Source organism: Oryx dammah, unplaced genomic scaffold (genome assembly GCF_014754425.2).
Source record: "Oryx dammah isolate SB20612 unplaced genomic scaffold, SCBI_Odam_1.1 HiC_scaffold_3, whole genome shotgun sequence".
NCBI classification, from domain to species: domain Eukaryota; kingdom Metazoa; phylum Chordata; class Mammalia; order Artiodactyla; family Bovidae; genus Oryx; species Oryx dammah.
Genome location: NW_024070187.1, coordinates 29,888,394 through 29,906,070, shown reverse-complemented (window position 1 = coordinate 29,906,070; position 17,677 = coordinate 29,888,394). Strand labels below are relative to the sequence as shown.

Here is a 17,677-nt window from a genome sequence, read left to right as displayed (position 1 = left end):
TCCCCATGTTTTGCAAATATAAGTTCTATCTAGTTCCAAAATATTTTATCACCCAGTAATATCATGCTATATATCTTAAGCAGTTTCTCCCCATTCTCTTCTCCCCCTAGCCTCTGGCAACCACCTGTTGGCTTTTTGTCTTAGGATTTCATATAAATGTAATCATATGTGACCTTTTGTGTCTGGCTTCTTTTACTTAGGTTAATAGTTTTGAGGTTCATCCATGTTGTAGTATGTATAAGTACTTCATTTCACCCCTCCCTTTTTTTAGGACAGAGTTATATTCTATTTTATATGCATATTACGATTTGTTTATCCTTCATCCTTTGATGACATTTGACTTATTTAAAATCACGAATGTTCTGTGGGAATAACTAAAGTTTAGGAAACACTTAGGTAATGGAAAAACACTGATCTAAATACCTAAGTTTCTGTTTGTACCTTAGCTGGTCATTGTCCATCTGTGACCTTTAAAAGGATTGTTCTTAGAGTTTCAGTATCTTCTCTGTAAAGCAAGGATGGCGGTATGAATTTTTGATAGCTTTTCAGTGCTTTCTCCAAATATTGGTGTTTCATTATTCCCCTTCTCAAAAATCTCATTGCTTTCTGAATGAAGACTGACCTCAGTTTGGCATTCTAGGCCTTAAGCACTATTAGCTCTGGTTTAATTTTTCAACCTTATAGCCTTTCCGTAATCTCTGTGCTCCAGCCCAAACAGGCCAATTACTATTACAAAAAACATGTCCAGTTTTCTTCTTCCTACTCCTAACTTCCCTAGCATTTTATATCTCTATCTAGTGGAACTTCCTCTTATTCCTGTTTGTGAGGGAGGTATTGCTCACAATTTAGGTATTTCTCTGTTAGGTAATGAAAGAAAAAATAGCACTGTTGTTGGACAAGAAAGGAGGTAGAAGAGAAAGTGTGAGACTACTTTTTTCTCTTTTGTGTGTAGAGCATGTGGTACAGTTCTTAGCAATGTAAATAGATGCTTTTAGGTTGACTAAAATACAAGATTACTCCTATATGTGAACCCAAGAGATCTTGTTTTCTTTTGTTTGTTTGTTTTTCATTTAAATGTGGAACCAGTTTCTTCAAATGAAGTTAAGTGACAGAGGAAAGAGATAGTGTATGAGTAGCCAGTTACTCCCAAATTAATGTTTAATTTATATATTATTTAGTTTCATACAAGTTTCTTTGTTACTGTGTCACTTTTATGTTGTGACTCATCAGTTAATATTTATACCTGAATTATTTCAAGTTAGTTTTAGTATCATTCTAGTTTTACCAAATATCTCTCATTTTGAGCACTGTATTAATATGAGTGAAGTATGAGTTACTGGATATGTAGTCAGGGTCTTTGAGTGATCTTAAATCAGTAATATTTTTATTCTTAAGATGTAAATTTGTCAGCTTTCACATGAACAAAAAAAAGCATTTTTGAATTCTTCTTGATGGAATGTGAAAGCTTTCAAATCAAGTTAAAATACAAATGTGACTGTCTTAAGACTGTTTTTCCTGATGATCTCTTAAATTGGTTCTCTTTTCTTTTGTCCCCATTAGGGAGAAGAGTCAAATGAATCTGCAGAGTCTAGCACTAACTGGGAAAAGCAGGAAAGTATTGTGTTGAAATTACAAAAGGAATTTCCCAATTTTGATAAAGAGGTGAGTACTCATATATAGGTATTTAATCAGTGTGTGCTGTTTGTATTACAAAATAGGTAGTCTTTGAGGTCAACTGCATGAAAAGCTTAGAGTGATTTTTGCATTTTTCTAATTATATTTAACTCTTATTTATCAATATTATAAAACATAGTTGTATAACTTGTTTACCTTGTTTATTTGCCTTACTTGGTACTATAATATCAACATTATAATGATAACATCATGTAAGCTTAATAAATATAATTGTAGTAATAGTTGTCAACTCATACATAAAATGCAAAGTCATCTATAATCCCAAGTAACTTCTTTTAGTTTTCTTCATATTCTCAACCTTTGATTTTTTGTAAAGAATATTAAAGTGCAATATTCACTTTAATGCCTTGATAGTCCATAATCTTTAGTTTATTTGCTAGGTAGTAAAAATACTTTCAGAGTCAGTAAAGACCCATGCCAAGCATGCCATTACTAAAAGAGTCTCTGTTTTATCATATTGTACTTGGAAACACATTATTTGTTTCACATTGAGAATACATTTGTACCTGTATTGATTTATTCAGGTATCTGCACATCTGCTAAATTCTGATGAGCTAAAGGCAAAGTCTTGTTGCTATACTGGTTCTTTACATATGTTTAAATTACATTTTGAAGTTATCAGTTTATGAAAAAGCTTAACTGCATGTTGAAGTTTAACTGAGCAAACATTTTTTGATAGTCTGGTGTTCAGAGTACTCCACAGCAAGAGTAGAAATGCAAAAACTGTCAAGCTTCCTTCCCTTTGAAGAAAGACTGTTGTATATTTATGGAAGTGAAATTGTATATACAGAAAGCATTTGTAAAGAGCAACATAAAAGCAAGTGTGAAATCATCAGATATGAATTCTTTTAAGTTTTTAAGTGATTTATTTTTTAAAGTTTAAAACTTTTCAACAAGTCATTAATTCTCGATTTTTAATAAAAAGATCAATGACTTATTTCTAGGAATTAAGGGAAGTACTCAAGGAACACGAATGGATGTACACAGAGGCTTTAGAATCTTTAAAAGTATTTGCAGAAGACCAAGGTAATTATCTGTTCTATATTATTATAGAAAATTCATACTTCCCAATATATTATATTGTAGTATGTAAGAAAATAGTAAACCTATTGTTAATAACCAGAGAATGAGATTGCAAGAGATATTAGAAACCAGTTCCCTGTATTCCTTGTAATCACTGTAAGATAGATGTCCTCACCTACACTATATGAATATCAAAAGCATCAGTATCAGAAACTTATAAGGTGAGTGTCGCTGGCATGGAAGAAAGTCACTGATCCCATAGTGGAATATTTTTAACTTTAGGAACTTAAGGGTAGAGAAATAGTGGGGAGAAGTTGAACAACACATGTTTAGTAACATTCTTAAGTAGGAATCAAGTAGACTAGCTCTTCTTAATTACAAAGCCAGTTTTTTAAAATCCCAACACAATGGCTGTAGGTTTTTTGTTGTTTTTATTAATGAATTATTTTAGGTAATGCTGTACAAGTGCTCTTGATGGCACAGAGAATGGTATTGTGTGGGGAAAAGAAAGCCACCAATATCATCAGTTCTGAGTCTGAAATAAGATTCAGAAGAGAAGGATTACGAATGTGAAGAAATTCAATTTATTTTTCTTATTTTTTAATACATGTACAAAAATGAATGTATGAAAATGTACAAGTCTCAAAGCTCTTTGAATAAGTAAAGCATTCTAGATAATAAAATAATGATTATAGATTAATTTTTCATATTTCTTACTAGTATGTAAAGTAAATGTACCTTCAATCACAGACATCTTAGAAATCCATGGAATATAACAGATTAATCAGTGATAAAGTAGTGGTGCTTTTTAATAATATATGTAAATGACTTTTAGTGAAGATGAACCTATCTTTAGTAAAGAACCATCTTTAGTAAAGATGAATAGTGGAGATGGGTGATGGGAAAATTAATTATAAAATGGATAGTTTTAATTTATGATGAGCATTGTTTTTCTAACACCCATCAGTTTTGGCCTGGGGATGGGGCTGCTAAATACCATCGTGGGTTTCTTATGTATATGCAGCTGCCATTTACATTCTGAGGATCTTTGATAGAAAATGAGGATTTATATTTAATTCATTTTAAGAAGTTATCACCTGTTTTTGAAACTAATAATTCATTGTATAATTTCATACTCTACTTCAATATTTCTCTTTAAGGTAAATCAAGATGTAACAATAAATTGTAATTGAATTCTGCATTGAAAAACACATGAATACTGTTTTAAATATTTTTCTTATATGAAATCTTATATGAAGTCTTATATCTTTATATTTAATTTATATCTTTCTAATATAGTTATTTTTGTCTTTCTTTGTACTCAGATATGCAATATGCTTCACCGAGTGAGTTTCCAAATGGAAAAGAGGTTTCTTCAAGAAGTCAAAATTATACTAAAAATGCAACTAAAACAAAACTGAAACAGAAATGTTCCATGAAACCACAAAATGGTTTTAACAAGAAACGTAAAAAAAATGTATTTAATCCTAAAAGAGTTATTGAAGACTCTGAATATGATTCAGGTTCTGATGTCGGTAGTTCGCTAGACGAGGACTATAGTAGTGGTGAAGAAGTGATGGAGGATGGCTATAAAGGTAAAATCCTCCACTTCCTTCAAGATGCTTCAATTGGTGAACTTACTTTGATTCCTCAGTGTTCTCAGAAAAAGGCTCAGAAGATAACAGAACTCCGGCCCTTTAATAGTTGGGAAGCTCTGGTAAGGCTACATTTTTTTTTTCCCCCTGTGTGAGTGTGTGTGTGTTTTCACTGTACCGTTCATAGTCAAGGTGTCTTCAGCCTAGGGAAGCATAGATGGGTGGCCTTATCCTGTGTAGAGTCAAACATTACTTACCATTCTAAGCCAATAGTATTTCAAATAGTGTCATATGACCTAATTTTGAATGAATTAGGGGGTGATTTTCCTGAAAAACCCCAAGCTGATTGGCTGGGCATACTGTCACTCATTTTTTTGCATAGAAACTTGGTTCATTTCACTGCAGAAGAAGAAATTAGAGCTTACCATTAAGGAAGGAGTTGTTTGCTAGCCTGTTCTGATCTGTTACTGCTGAGACACCATGCAGAAAGCAAGAATGTGGCAGAAATTTTACAACTACTACTTGAAGAGCAATAGCAACATCCAGGGGAGCTCCATGATTCAAAATGCCAGCCTAAGTGTTTTATGCTTCACCACAAAAGAAGTAGTTGTTTATTTTCTTTTTCTTTTAAAAGTGACAGCTCAATCTCTAACATGCTTTTCTTGGTTAAACAACGCGGCCATTTTATGGAGTGTAGCAGGCTGCAGCGTTTTTAAGTGGAAAGATAGAAAAGTGTGTGGAAGCCTAGAATTCAAGCGTTAGGTGAAGGGAAGGCATAAGCATTGGTAAGTACACTTTGCATGATCATTCTCTGGAATTTCATTTCCTGTAAACAAGTTTTATCTAAAATACCTGTATTTTGAGTTTTATAAATGTCAACACTCAGCAAATCTTATTCATACAGAAAAAAATAAGAACTCTTGTCTTTTAAGTTTTGCTTTATCTTTTATGAAAATGTGGGCTTTTCAAGCATGAATTCTAAACAAGCCCTGCTGTGAAAGCAATATAAATGATTTTTTATAGCTTTAGAATATGAAGTAACTCTTGATGCTTTATAAAGTTTTAAGTTTTATTCTCTTAATTTAGGGAGTAAAATTGCTTTGTGATTAATTTTGTACTTGGTCAAATCTGTGTGAACCTAAGTTCCCTTGATGAGTATCTTGAAGTGGCAGTGGGGGAAGGTCCCTGAACAATGGCTGTAAATAGCAATTTTTTAAAAATTAAAATATTTGAAAAATAAGAAACAACATTACTAATATTCTGTGTCTTTGAAAATAAATAAATAAAGACATTCATTTTGCCTAAAGCTTTTGCTTTTACAGAGAACATCTGTCAAAGCAGGCCCTTTCAAAACTTGTTTGGCTTTGCCTAAGTGATTTATTTGTTAAAGTATTTGCTGAAGGGCTTTCTTGTTCTTATTTTCTTCCTTTTTTTCTTTCTTTTAGTCTTGAATGGTCTCCTGTGTTGTTGCAGAGTTGGGTTGCTCAGGCTTGTTGAGATTCTGATTTATTTAATAAGGAATGCAATTATCTGTGCCAGTGTGTTTAGTCACTGTAACTACTTGCCCACAAACAGTAAAAGTAAATTATAGCAGATTGATATGTCCCAGATGCTTTGAAAAATATTCAACAACTTAGCATGTAGAAAGCGTATTTCCCCTACTAATTAATTGGCATAGTTTAAATTAGTCTTGACATGAATTTAGAGATTATCTAAAGCATCTTGCCCCCTTTCTTAAAGTTGAATACAGAGACTGTTTTCACTAGCCATTCATATTATGTTGATTATTTTATATAGCAGTTGAAAAGCAAACTTGGCCACTTGAATTTAGCATATACAGTGCTTTAGTAAAAAAAAAAAAGTAAATGTAACTTTTGGGAAAAGTTAGTAAATGTTAGTAAAAGTAAATGTAACTTTTGGGAAATAAACAGTTAAAATTAGCAGGTCAGTGTGTATGAGCTTTACGTTTTAATTTGTTTAGGACTTTAAACTTCTCTTTTCAGTTACTTTAGAATTTTGAATGAGACTAGTTTAAAGAGCAATTTAACGTCTTAAAAGTTATTAAAGGAAAGTCAGTATTATGTACATTTTGGTTAAAAAAAAGAAAATGCATGTTATAGTTTACTTCTTCCCTATTAATCAGAGAGGCTTGCTAACACACCTGTGAGCTACTTCAAACAGAAACAAAAGAAATAGCATTTACCTTTGTTTTCATAACTACTATTTTTAGAAATTCCTATGAGAATTATTTGAAATTTTAATTATGTCCCTCAGTCATACTCAAGTGAAAATTACAAGGCATGTTAAGAGCAGTGTACAAATGTCTAGTAAACTAGACATTGTTGTTGAAGCTTATTTTAGTCTTAAGGATTGGAGAATTTGGCAGAACTTTAAAAACTCATTAGATATTTCATTACAGTGCAAACTGAGCCAATAAATCAAGTCTACACATCTATTTAATTATGATTTTTGCCGAGATGACAGTCTCCATGACGTTGATGGGTTACATGTAATCATTAGTATTTCATTGTCTTATTTTATTATAAAATTAATTTGAATGTGAAAATTATCTTAGTGTCTTTTAAAACAAAAGTTAAGTTGAACAATATGATTATGACTTTGTCAGAGAAGTACACTTTTAAAAAATACTCTGAGATATTCTAGTCACCCTTATTTTACATGAGGAAAATTATGTTTTTTTAACAAAATAAGTGCATTATGTGAGGGTATTTATGTTTGCAGCTTTATATCCTTTATAAAAATCAAAATCTAAAGATTGTCCAATTTTCCTCATAATTTTTCCATTTCTCTTATTTTTCTGCTTAATAGCAGTAAAGTATGTGCTTATGGTGAGAAGCCACATTGTTAAATCATGTAGACTTTGGAAATTTAGCCAGCCAAAATGTTATTAGTTTAAAAACATGTACTGTTAATGTAAAATTGGAGTTTTTATTGCCAGATTTCACACATTTGATGGCACCAGTTCATCCACCACTTACTGAATTTCTATTTAGCTTTGTGCAAAGTAAGGTGGAGATACTGTTATGTCTATGATAATCTTATATGTTGCACCTTTATACTTTAATCAGAACAGTAGTGTATACTGATCAATTGAAGATTCATGAGTAGCTAACTCTATGTAAATAACTCAACCTAAAATGTTTTCATGTATGCATTTACTTCCATAACATTTAGATCAGTGTAAGTGCAGTTTTCTTTGACTGTTAACGAAGCAAACAAGGTTTAGCTCACGTGGAAACACTAAGCTCCTTGTTGTGCTACTCCCATCCTCTAGTAACTTATACTGCAAGTTTTCTTTTGCTTTGTTTTCCTGGTGGTTATTGTAAAATGTGAATTTGTTACTTGATGCATTGTAATGTGTACTACTTCCTGATAGGGTGGCTTCAATAAAATGAAGAAGATTGCTGTATTCAGGCTTTGTTTTCACTTTTGTAAGTTTGATAAATATTTATTTTGAAATCACATATGCATTTGAGTACTTTGTAAGCTGCTGTACCACTTTTTATTTAGGTGGGGAATTAAGTCTGCTTTCAATTTTCCCCTTCCTGTAGAAATTCAGTTACTTGTGCTGTAAGAGCGACACATGGTGGCAGGAGATAGGTACTTCAGTTTGTGACTATTTTAAAAACATTAAAGGCCTTAACTAAAGTAATACTTTTTAATCAAAGAGATGGTAATCAGGGCCATGTTGATGTTCTTTTTTTCATGAAATTATCCAGTTACTATCAATTACTTTTTCTTTCCCTCTGAAAGAAATAGCTTTATCATTTTTTTTAAAGAATTTGTTTTGTCTAAAGTTGAAACAGTACATGCAAGAATAAAAAAGAAAGTCAAGTTTAGCCAAAATTCTACCAAAGATAGTTGCCACTTAAGATTTATTGAGTATCCATCTGTTTATGTGTATGTTTATATATTTCACATTATGTAATTAGGGTCATATTTTTATGCTCATCAATAACTTTAGATTTCTTAGTAGATTCCACTTTTACAGAGTACTTTGTATTTCTTAAGTCTTGTTTTAGTGAAGCTAAGTAACTTACAGGATTGTTAAATGCTTTTTGTCTTCAGAGCAGTGACATAACAGTAGTTTTCTTACACCTTTTCTTAAGGGGGAGATGCCCATTTCCCCTGCCTCCACACACACTTGATGAAAATATTTTGAAATTAAATGTTGGATTTTTTAATGTTTATTATTTATGTATATATTTAGATAAACAGGTTGAATAATTCTACAGCCTTGTTCTCCCTGAAAATCCATAGGAATCCATCCGCTTCCTAGCCCATTTCTTGTACTGCAAATAATTGCTTCCACATCTTGTCTGATTCTTACCGCTTTTATATCTTTAGGTAATATAAACATAATGCTTTTCCAGATTTTTCAGTTGCAGGGCTTATTTGTTGACATGACACAAGACATTATAGCATTGGGCTAGGATTAGCTCTCTTCTCACTGTCTGTCTCGCATGCCCATTTCCCAGGCCTAGCAATATGTTAATAATGTGATAATTTTAAAAATCTTTTTTTTAGTATCTACTTTGTTAGACTATGCAAATACCTTTCATAACTGAACCTTGTAATATACAACATGATTGCTTTTTTTCCCTTGCTCAGCATTTTGTTTTCCCTAATTATTAGCTGTCTTGATTCTTCTCTTTTCTTAGTTTTTGTATATATACTTGTTTCTTCAATTCTAGACTCTTCCCTAGTTGTCTAAATTTCCCCTCAGTTATTAAATACTTCAGATATTTTATCAGTTTCATCTTCTTGAAAAAGTCTTCTGGAGTCTTAAGACCTGCTCTGGTTTGGACTGGTTGTTCATAGGTCAAATGATCAGTTGTGACATTGGGGTCTGATTTCCCTGACATCCTGAGGAAACTTGTTTTTCTCTCTTTGTGTTTCATGCCTCTTTATTTAGTCCCTTGGTTTCATAAATACCCACTAGGAAGTGATTGAATAATAGAGTGGAGCTAAATGGCCTCGTTTTAAATCCCAGTTCTGACATTTTCTAGCAACTTACATGACCTTAAGCAAGTTCTCTCTCTGTTCCTCTATTTCTTCATCTGTAAATAGGCTGTAATTATGGTACTGACCAGTCTAAGGATTGGAAAGTAAGTGCCTGTTCAGTTGTCTGTCTCTTGAAAAACGTTAGCTGCAGATACCCACAATATATTATTAGTGAAATGTTAAGAAACCATTGTAGTTTTCTGCTCATTCATCAGTGTCATTTCTAGACATACTGAGTCAAACTTTTTTGGATCAAATCATTTTTCTGTCTTTAACCCACTCTGTGCTTTAAAACAGGTTTATGACAGGTGACATTACCCACAGTATGTTTAAGACTACTTTTTTTAGCCTCCCTTTGGTAATTTGACAAATTCCTGTCCAGTGAGATATAACAGAAGTATACTGTGATTTTTGAAAGAGTCCTTAAAGGATCTCTTCTTCCTGTTAGGTGTGATGTTGGGGACCACATGCGAGGATATTGAAGCAACAAAGTAGAAGTTTTGGTTTTTGGAACCACTCTACCAGATCTGAACTGCTCCCTAGTGTCTTCATTTACATGAGAGAGATGTTTTGCATTTACTATTACTTATTACTAAAGCTAATATTAGCAAATTTATCAAACAGTGAAACTTTTTTCTCTTTCTGATGAGAAATGAAACTGATGTCTTACATTCGTTGACAGTGTATCACTACTTAGATCTAAATTCTAAACTAACAGCAATAATTTGGATCATCTCTAATGTTGGCTGTCTTGTATGGAAAGAGGAGTAAAGAGTGTGAGAAGCTCAGGGAGTTAAGCTTTGAAACTTCAAAAATATCCAAAATGTCACGTTCACTAAGTCTCAGTCAGACTGTTAAAGCATCGTGAAATGAGTTGCGTTTTGCACACCCCATCATTGCCCCTACAAGAATATTAGACAGAAAAATTAGAATAGTGTAGCAATGGCACCGCACTCCAGTACTCTTGCCTGGAAAATCCCATGGACGGACGAGCCTGGTAGGCTGCAGTCCATGAGGTCGCTGAGAGGCGGACACGACTGAGCGACTTCATGTTGACTTTTCACTTTATACATTGGAGAAGGAAATGGCAACCCACTCCAGTATTCTTGCCTGGAGAATCCCAGAGACGGGGGAGCCTGGTGGGCTGCCTTCTGTGGGGTTGCACAGAGTTGGACACGACTGAAGCGACTTAGCAGCAGAAGCCAACCTTTGTGTACTCATCACCAGCTTCAGTTACCCGCTTGAATCTTGTTTCATCTGTCCTCCCCGCTACTCCTCCTTCCCCGTCTCCCCCCACCTTCCTCTGCCTCTCTCCCTCCCTCCTACCCCAACCCTTCCTATAATCTTTGGTGAAGAAACTGGATCGTTTGTTCTATAGCTTCCCAGTTTGGGCTTTTCTGGTTATATTTTCTGTGGAATTAGAAGTAACAAAATTGGAATTAGATGTTCCCACTAGTACTATTAAATGATTGGTGATGGGTTCTTTCATCAGGAAGTGGTAATGTTTGGTTAGTTGTTTGTTTAATATATGTTTATATCCTACTTCTCTAAGTTCTGACATATTAAATTGATCTTTTTTGAGTCAAAACTGTTCTTTGCGATTTCTGGCCTTATTACTCTGAAAGGACTTCCTCGATTATATTATACACATGAACTTTTGTTTTTTTCCCCTTGTGAGAGTCAGACATGACTTAGTGACTGAACAACGACTTGTAATACCAGTTGTTAACACTTAAAATTGTATGTTTGTGTCTTTCCCAATGACTGTAAACCACATGAGAACAGGGAATATACCTGTATACCAGGTATGTTTACCAGCCAGGGTAGTGATAAATAAAATTGTTATTTTATTTAAAAATAAAACACACAATAAATGGCAGTTATTTGCAGAAAAAGGGGGGTTTTGTTTTTAATTTTCACAGTTTTATTTTGTTTTATTTGGGGAGTTACTAGTTTTTAGTGAAAAGAGCATAGAGTGGAGTCTTTTTATCCTGCTTTGTAACCTTGGGAATTGAGCCTTGATTATTCATCCGGAACTGGTGGACTAATCTTGCAGTTGTTGTGGGGACTTAATGAGTCTTACCTAAGCAGTCTCTGGCACATACAGAGCACACACTATATGTTCCTTTTTTTTTTCCCTGGCTATTCTTGTTGGTTCTCTCTTACACATACATATCACAAACATATACCCCATAATAGACATGAGATTGTTTTTTGGGGTTCCATTTTAAAATAAAAATATTGTAATTAAAGTTCTAGTAGAACCTCCTTAAAATCTTCAAGGCACTGATTCCTACATATCCCCTTCTTTATGTGTAAATCTTTTCCCTGAAAGTACCAAATGGAAGGTTACATTGTGATTATGAATGTATGTTGTCCTTGTGAAAATATAAAGTAGTGTGCAAATAACTTCATATTTCATAGTGCCATTTTTTGACATGCTGCTTCTTTGTTTTGTTATGTTTTTTATTCCTGCAGTGCAGTAATAATATGGCGTTGGGGACAGATTAAAAATTTCATTTCTTACCAACTTACTCTAAGTTAAACATTAAAAAAATGTATTAATATAAACTATTTTTTTATGAAATTTTCTCAGTATATCCGCTACTAAATTTTCTATTGCTTGAGCTTTTCTGTGAACTTAGAAATATTGTGATAACAGGGATTATTTAGAGTTGTTAATGAGATTCTTGTTACAACTTGAAAATATATGCCAAGTAAGATGTCATGAGTCAAAATCATGTGGTTTTTATCTTGATAAGATGGTTTTAGTTTAGTTAGCTTTATTCTGTTCTGAATTTTGTTTATTTTTCTTTTTGTCCAACAAACAGCTTTCAGATAGCTACTGGGATTTTTTCTAATCGTTTACACACAAAATTTTTTTTTTTTTTTACAGTATTTCAGGGTATATTATTTTTCAGCTCTGTGGAAAAATTCTAATTCTGTTAAAACTTCTACACTGTGAAGTAGTCAATATCTCCTTTAGAAAAATAAATACGAATATATTTTGAAAGAAATTCTGAGTTTTCACACAAAACCATTTATCCAAGTCTTGTATTGAAATTTACTATTTTTAAGTTTAATCAAACTATCAAACTGGTCACAGTTAACTTTTGATTCAGGCAATATCTTTCCAAGTATTAGTCTCAGTTTAGGGTAAAATATCAAGGGACAATATCAATAATTGGAGTTTTGAAAGCTTGAGGTGTTGTACTTTGATGCTAGATAGGGAAAAGTATGTTTCAGAAAAATTAATCTTATAGTCATATGACTGTATGTCATATTCATAGGAAGTGACAAAAATAAGAGATCTGGTCTCCAGTTATTACATTTGGCATTGTTACCTTTGGTAATAGACATGAATCAAGTTTTAAAGGCAAAAAAAATGACTGATAGGAGACATTAACAATTACATTAGAGTTTCTCCCATAAGAGAACAGCTACTAGAATCAAAGTAACAAGCTTGAGATTGTGTATTTTGAAGAGAAAGATGTATTTTATTTCAACATGATGAGTTTAAGATGGCAGTGAGATTTATCAAAGAGAAATATGATAATGAAAATGCTGGTTGTCTTTGCACTTGATTAAGGAAGGTCATTAATAAAAGTTTAAGAAACTTTTTTCCATCAGAAAGAAAGAAATTGAGATTCACTCTCCGTTTGACTCTAGATCTGAACTGTTAAATTATTTTTCTTTTCATGCCATAGTTCACAAAGATGTCCAAAACGAATGGCTTATCAGAAGATCTGATATGGCACTGTAAAACACTGATTCAGGAAAGGGATGTAGTTATAAGGCTTATGAACAAATGTGAAGACATTTCAAATAAACTGACAAAACAAGTTACCATGCTCACTGGAAATGGAGGTGGATGGAACACGGAGCAACCCTCCATTCTAAACCAAAGGTAACACTTGTATGCACCTATTTATTATTTTATCTCAGTTGTGTAAGGTTTTTTTTTTTTTTTTTTTTTCTATACTATGCCTTGGAAACTTAACCATGGAAATGATAGGAAAACTAATGTCAAAAGGGAAAACCAGGATTTCCTAAAATGGTCCATAAGTGGTGTGTGAATTCTTTTCCATTGATCTCCTCTCCCCTTCTCCTCAGTCAGGATATTTTCCTCCATTATCACATTGTAAGTTAGAGGGAAAAAATATTATGGTCTTACATAACCTATGTTTTCCTTGTGATGACATAATTTCTTATACAGTCACAGAACCTGAAACGGTGGTTTTAGCTACCTCTTTACTTAATTTAGGGCTTTGAAGAGTCAGCTGCTCAATTGTATCAATGTAAGAATTTGTCTTAGTTCAGTTTCTTTTTAATCATGAATGAAATGATTAAAATATCCTATATATGTGATTAAATATTTTAAATGCTTTCAGAAGCCCAAATTTTTTAATCTTTTGGAGGTAAAAACACATAAAAAGTGAAAAGGACACTTCTATTAAATAGATTATGTAAGGAAAATTGATTTTTTAAAAAAAACACTTGAAGTATATTCCCCCACCTGTTGCTGTCAGTAAAATACCTTGTCAGAATTCTTGCAAAAAATAAGCACTAACGTATTTTCACTAAAAAAAAAATTGCCCAACAACCAGAACATAACTAACACAGCATTTTGTGATTGTGAACATCCCTACTTTGCATGATATTGGGATATGGTGGGCGGACAGTTGTTTTGAACTTCTTTTAAAAGTTTATTTTTTAAGTTGTCTGGAAACCTAGAACTGTTCAGAATGCTTCCATTCTGCCTGTGATAATACATTACAGGCAGAAACATGGAAACAATTGAGGTTTCTAAGATCAGAGCCTAGTTAGAATTACTTATGGTATATCCATACTCTGCAGTGTTACATAATTTTTTAAGTGAATTATTTCTGTTTGGAATATTTCTGGTAGGTATATAATAAGATTAGCACCAGGGCCTCATTAAAATTAATTACCTTCATTGATGATTTTTTATACTTCTGATATTTTACTAAGTTAATGATCAAAGCATATTTGCTGATCATTGGTTAATTTAAAAAATCAAGATAAGAAAAAAAAAATCAGAATATGGTTACTGGCCTTTAATAGTAAGCTACAATCTTTTCTGTGCCCTTCTAGGGTGCTATGGGATGGTGTAGGGAAACGTGATGCAGTTCCCACAAAGAAGCTCTTTTCTCTGTTGCATAGAAAGAACTATGACCATGTCAGCAAATTCATCTCCTAAAAGTGTAGTTGGAGCTGCTCCTTCTTGTTCTACAGCATTGGATATGGGGAGTTCTTCACTCTACAAGGCTTGCCCAGTTGAGTCTACTTTATCGTAATTTGGATTTCAAAAATCAAGTGCTTTATTGCATCACTTAAAAAATTTCTCTCTTAAACCCACATCCACAAAGTCCTGTCACTTGTAAATAGTATGATCAGGTAATAAAGGTATCCTTTCCATTAGACTGAAGATTTTTTAATGAAATACTTAACAGATGAGAAAAATAGGTTTTGTTTTGTTTTGTTTTAGGTGCTTATTGGATCTTGTCCAAAGTACAGCTTCTGAAACCCTATACAGATAGTCTAGAGTTTATTTAGATACACTTTTAGGGGGTGAAATTTGTTGTCTTGGCTTTTGTTTTAGCCAGTGTAAGTTGCAAAAGCAACTTGCAGATTTTTACTTGGTATACTGGCCAAGCATAATGGCTGCTTAGTATAGAAACATTTAAAGTACTTTCCTTGCCTTGGGAAAGGGTTTATTAGCACTGAAGAAAATATTACGCAATCCTGATGAATAACCTGTTATGCTTTTACTTAACAGAATGAATTCTTTGTAGTAAAGTTTATTTTGAAGCCAAATTTTGTTAACTATTTTCCTATTATGAATTTATAAGAATTATAACAGAAAAATAACCTTTTAGAGATAAAGGAAAATACAGACATAGTGTAACTATGACTTATTTTTAACTATGTAACCTGTTAAAGTCCTGGCAAGAGAAAAAATTTTCATATGTATCTCAAAACCATTAACATTCATAATCATTATTTTAAAACATCAAAATTAAAATTGCCTTAAGTTAAAATATAATAATACAGTGAGGGAAAAGTTAAAAAAACAAACCTCAGCATTACTCCTATTTTATTTCTATCATAAATGTAGCCATCTCTCAAGCTTTAGCTTTAATCAGCATTTTATCAGCTTTATACTGTTCTAACTGAAAAGATATCTCACGTGTTCAGTGTAAAATAATATCTGTTTATGTGTGTCCTGTCTTTTTCTGGGCTAAATCTACTAAGGTTCTCCTGATCTTGTTCATCCTTAGCTTGACAGGATGATTCCATATCCTTTTTCCTAAACAGTTGCTGTGAAACCATTTGACAGTGGCATCAAATGCAAAGCTATACTGCAGACGTAATCCAACTAACTCAGAGTCCTATGATATGAATATTTTAGTAGCTTGGATACTGCTGTTAGTACAAACTGTTACTGTGGTAGTATTTTCAGCATTCATGTTATACTTAAGGGATATAAATTTTTGATCAACTAGCATCCCTAATCTGTTTCATATGAACTACTGCAAAAAGTTTAGCCCTCTACTTCTGCATTTTACACTTAAATTTAGCACATTGTATATACTCCAGTTTTCTATTTCAGGCCTTTCTCACCTTTCAAAATAATTTTGAAGCTAGTGTTCTCTGACAGGAAATTTAAACCCAATTTAATTTTGCTCTGAAAAGAAATCAGAGTAAACTTATATCTGAAAGGATTTTACCCCCTAACAAAACAAGTAACTTTAAACATGCTGCCTTATTTTCTTTCATGACCTCAGAAAATCTTAAAATCACTTTTTTCCTCATTGGGAGGTAAGAAAATCTACAATGTAGGATAGTTATGGTCCCTTACTGAGAAGAGATCACTTACCCACTTCACAAGGTCCTGGCTATACTTCATAACATTCGGATAACCCTGAGCAGTTTATATTCTTACCTGTAAACTTATGGTTGGGGTTCATATGCAGTCAAAAATTTTTAGAAAACGTTGAAATGTCAAAATTAATGGGAGGTGTAATTGTATAGCAATTAGATATTAGTGACTGACAAAGACTATAGCTGCCCTGTTTTAAAACTTGTCTTAACAAGTGAATTGGGAAAATGTTTGCCAAAACTGCATTTTCAGTGATCCTTCTGCTTTCTGAAAAGATTTGTGTTATGGGCAGCAGTGCTGCAACAGACAGTTGCTTGTAATTTAGATAATGTAGTTACTTGTAATTTAGATAAATCGAGCAGAAGAGCAAATAGACACATACATGTACTCAATAAAGGTATTTAATGTCCTGATCAGAACAACTACTATAGCTGCTTTATGAGTGTGAATGAAACAATTGTATTTGAATGGAAAATTGAATGTAGAAGGTGGTTCTCAGAATCTCATCACTTTGTAAAATTTTATGTATAGTTAAGAATATTTTAATAGACTCATTTCTTAACGTGTTAGTGATGCATAGATTCAGTCATTTTTGTTTGTTAAAAATGTTTTTTGCCTATTTGTGATCAGTTTACAGTGAGATAGCATATTGGCTCTTGGCATATGTTAATAAGTGATATAATGTGCCTACTTTATCGAGTTTTTCATCATTTTCACAGAATGTGAACCTTGATCTGTAGGGGATGACTAAGACGTTAGGAATGACTCAGAAAAATAATAGAAAGTTCAATTTAAAAATAGAAAGTCATGACTGTAGAGTAGGTGGGTCAGAGAGAGAAAACTTTCATGTTTGCTGTTTAGTGATTGAAGGCAGAGCTCTGGATCAGACCTGGATTGAATACCAGCTCTACTCTACCACTGTAGACACAGATTTGGATAACTGTGACCTTAGGCAAGTTGCTTAACTTCTTTGAATCCCAGGGAGGATTTCTCATCTGTAAATGGAGATGATTATAGTAATAGTACCTACTTTATAATGTAGGTTAAATAAAGTAATAAGGCATGTAAAGCCCATAGTAGAGTGTCTTGAGTCCAGTTATTAGCATTTATTCTGACTACCAGTATAGTAGAATTTATTTGGTTCTGAAAAATTGGAATATCTTTGATAGTATATTCTACTTATTATTACTTTTCTAATGGCATAGAAATAGTATTGGCCAAGAAGACCAAAGACATTTTAAGAAATGAACTGTAAATGCGTCAGCAACACTGCTGACTTTTTTCTACCTCTACTTTTAATTTTTTCAGATGAGAAATGTTTTGCAGATTGCACACCCCACAGTTGAAGAATAGGTTCTGATTTAAGATGGATACCTCTCTACCTTACCTCTTTGACCACTGTTCTAGTTAAAGTGTCTCGACTTCAGAATTTGAC

At 32.8% G+C, this 17,677-nt stretch overlaps 1 protein-coding gene across 3 annotated transcripts in view; it reads left to right on the top strand.

Moving 5' to 3' along the window:
• SMARCAD1 (SWI/SNF-related, matrix-associated actin-dependent regulator of chromatin, subfamily a, containing DEAD/H box 1) overlaps positions 1-17,677 on the top strand; it is a 90,403-nt gene that overhangs the window by 55,818 nt on the left and 16,908 nt on the right. For all 3 annotated transcript variants that reach the window (XM_040237842.1, XM_040237844.1, XM_040237843.1), the window contains exons 7-10: positions 1,561-1,662; positions 2,640-2,721; positions 4,044-4,435; positions 13,046-13,245. In XM_040237842.1, coding sequence (XP_040093776.1) covers positions 1,561-1,662; positions 2,640-2,721; positions 4,044-4,435; positions 13,046-13,245 — 776 coding nt within the window. The remainder of the gene's footprint in view (positions 1-1,560; positions 1,663-2,639; positions 2,722-4,043; positions 4,436-13,045; positions 13,246-17,677) is intronic.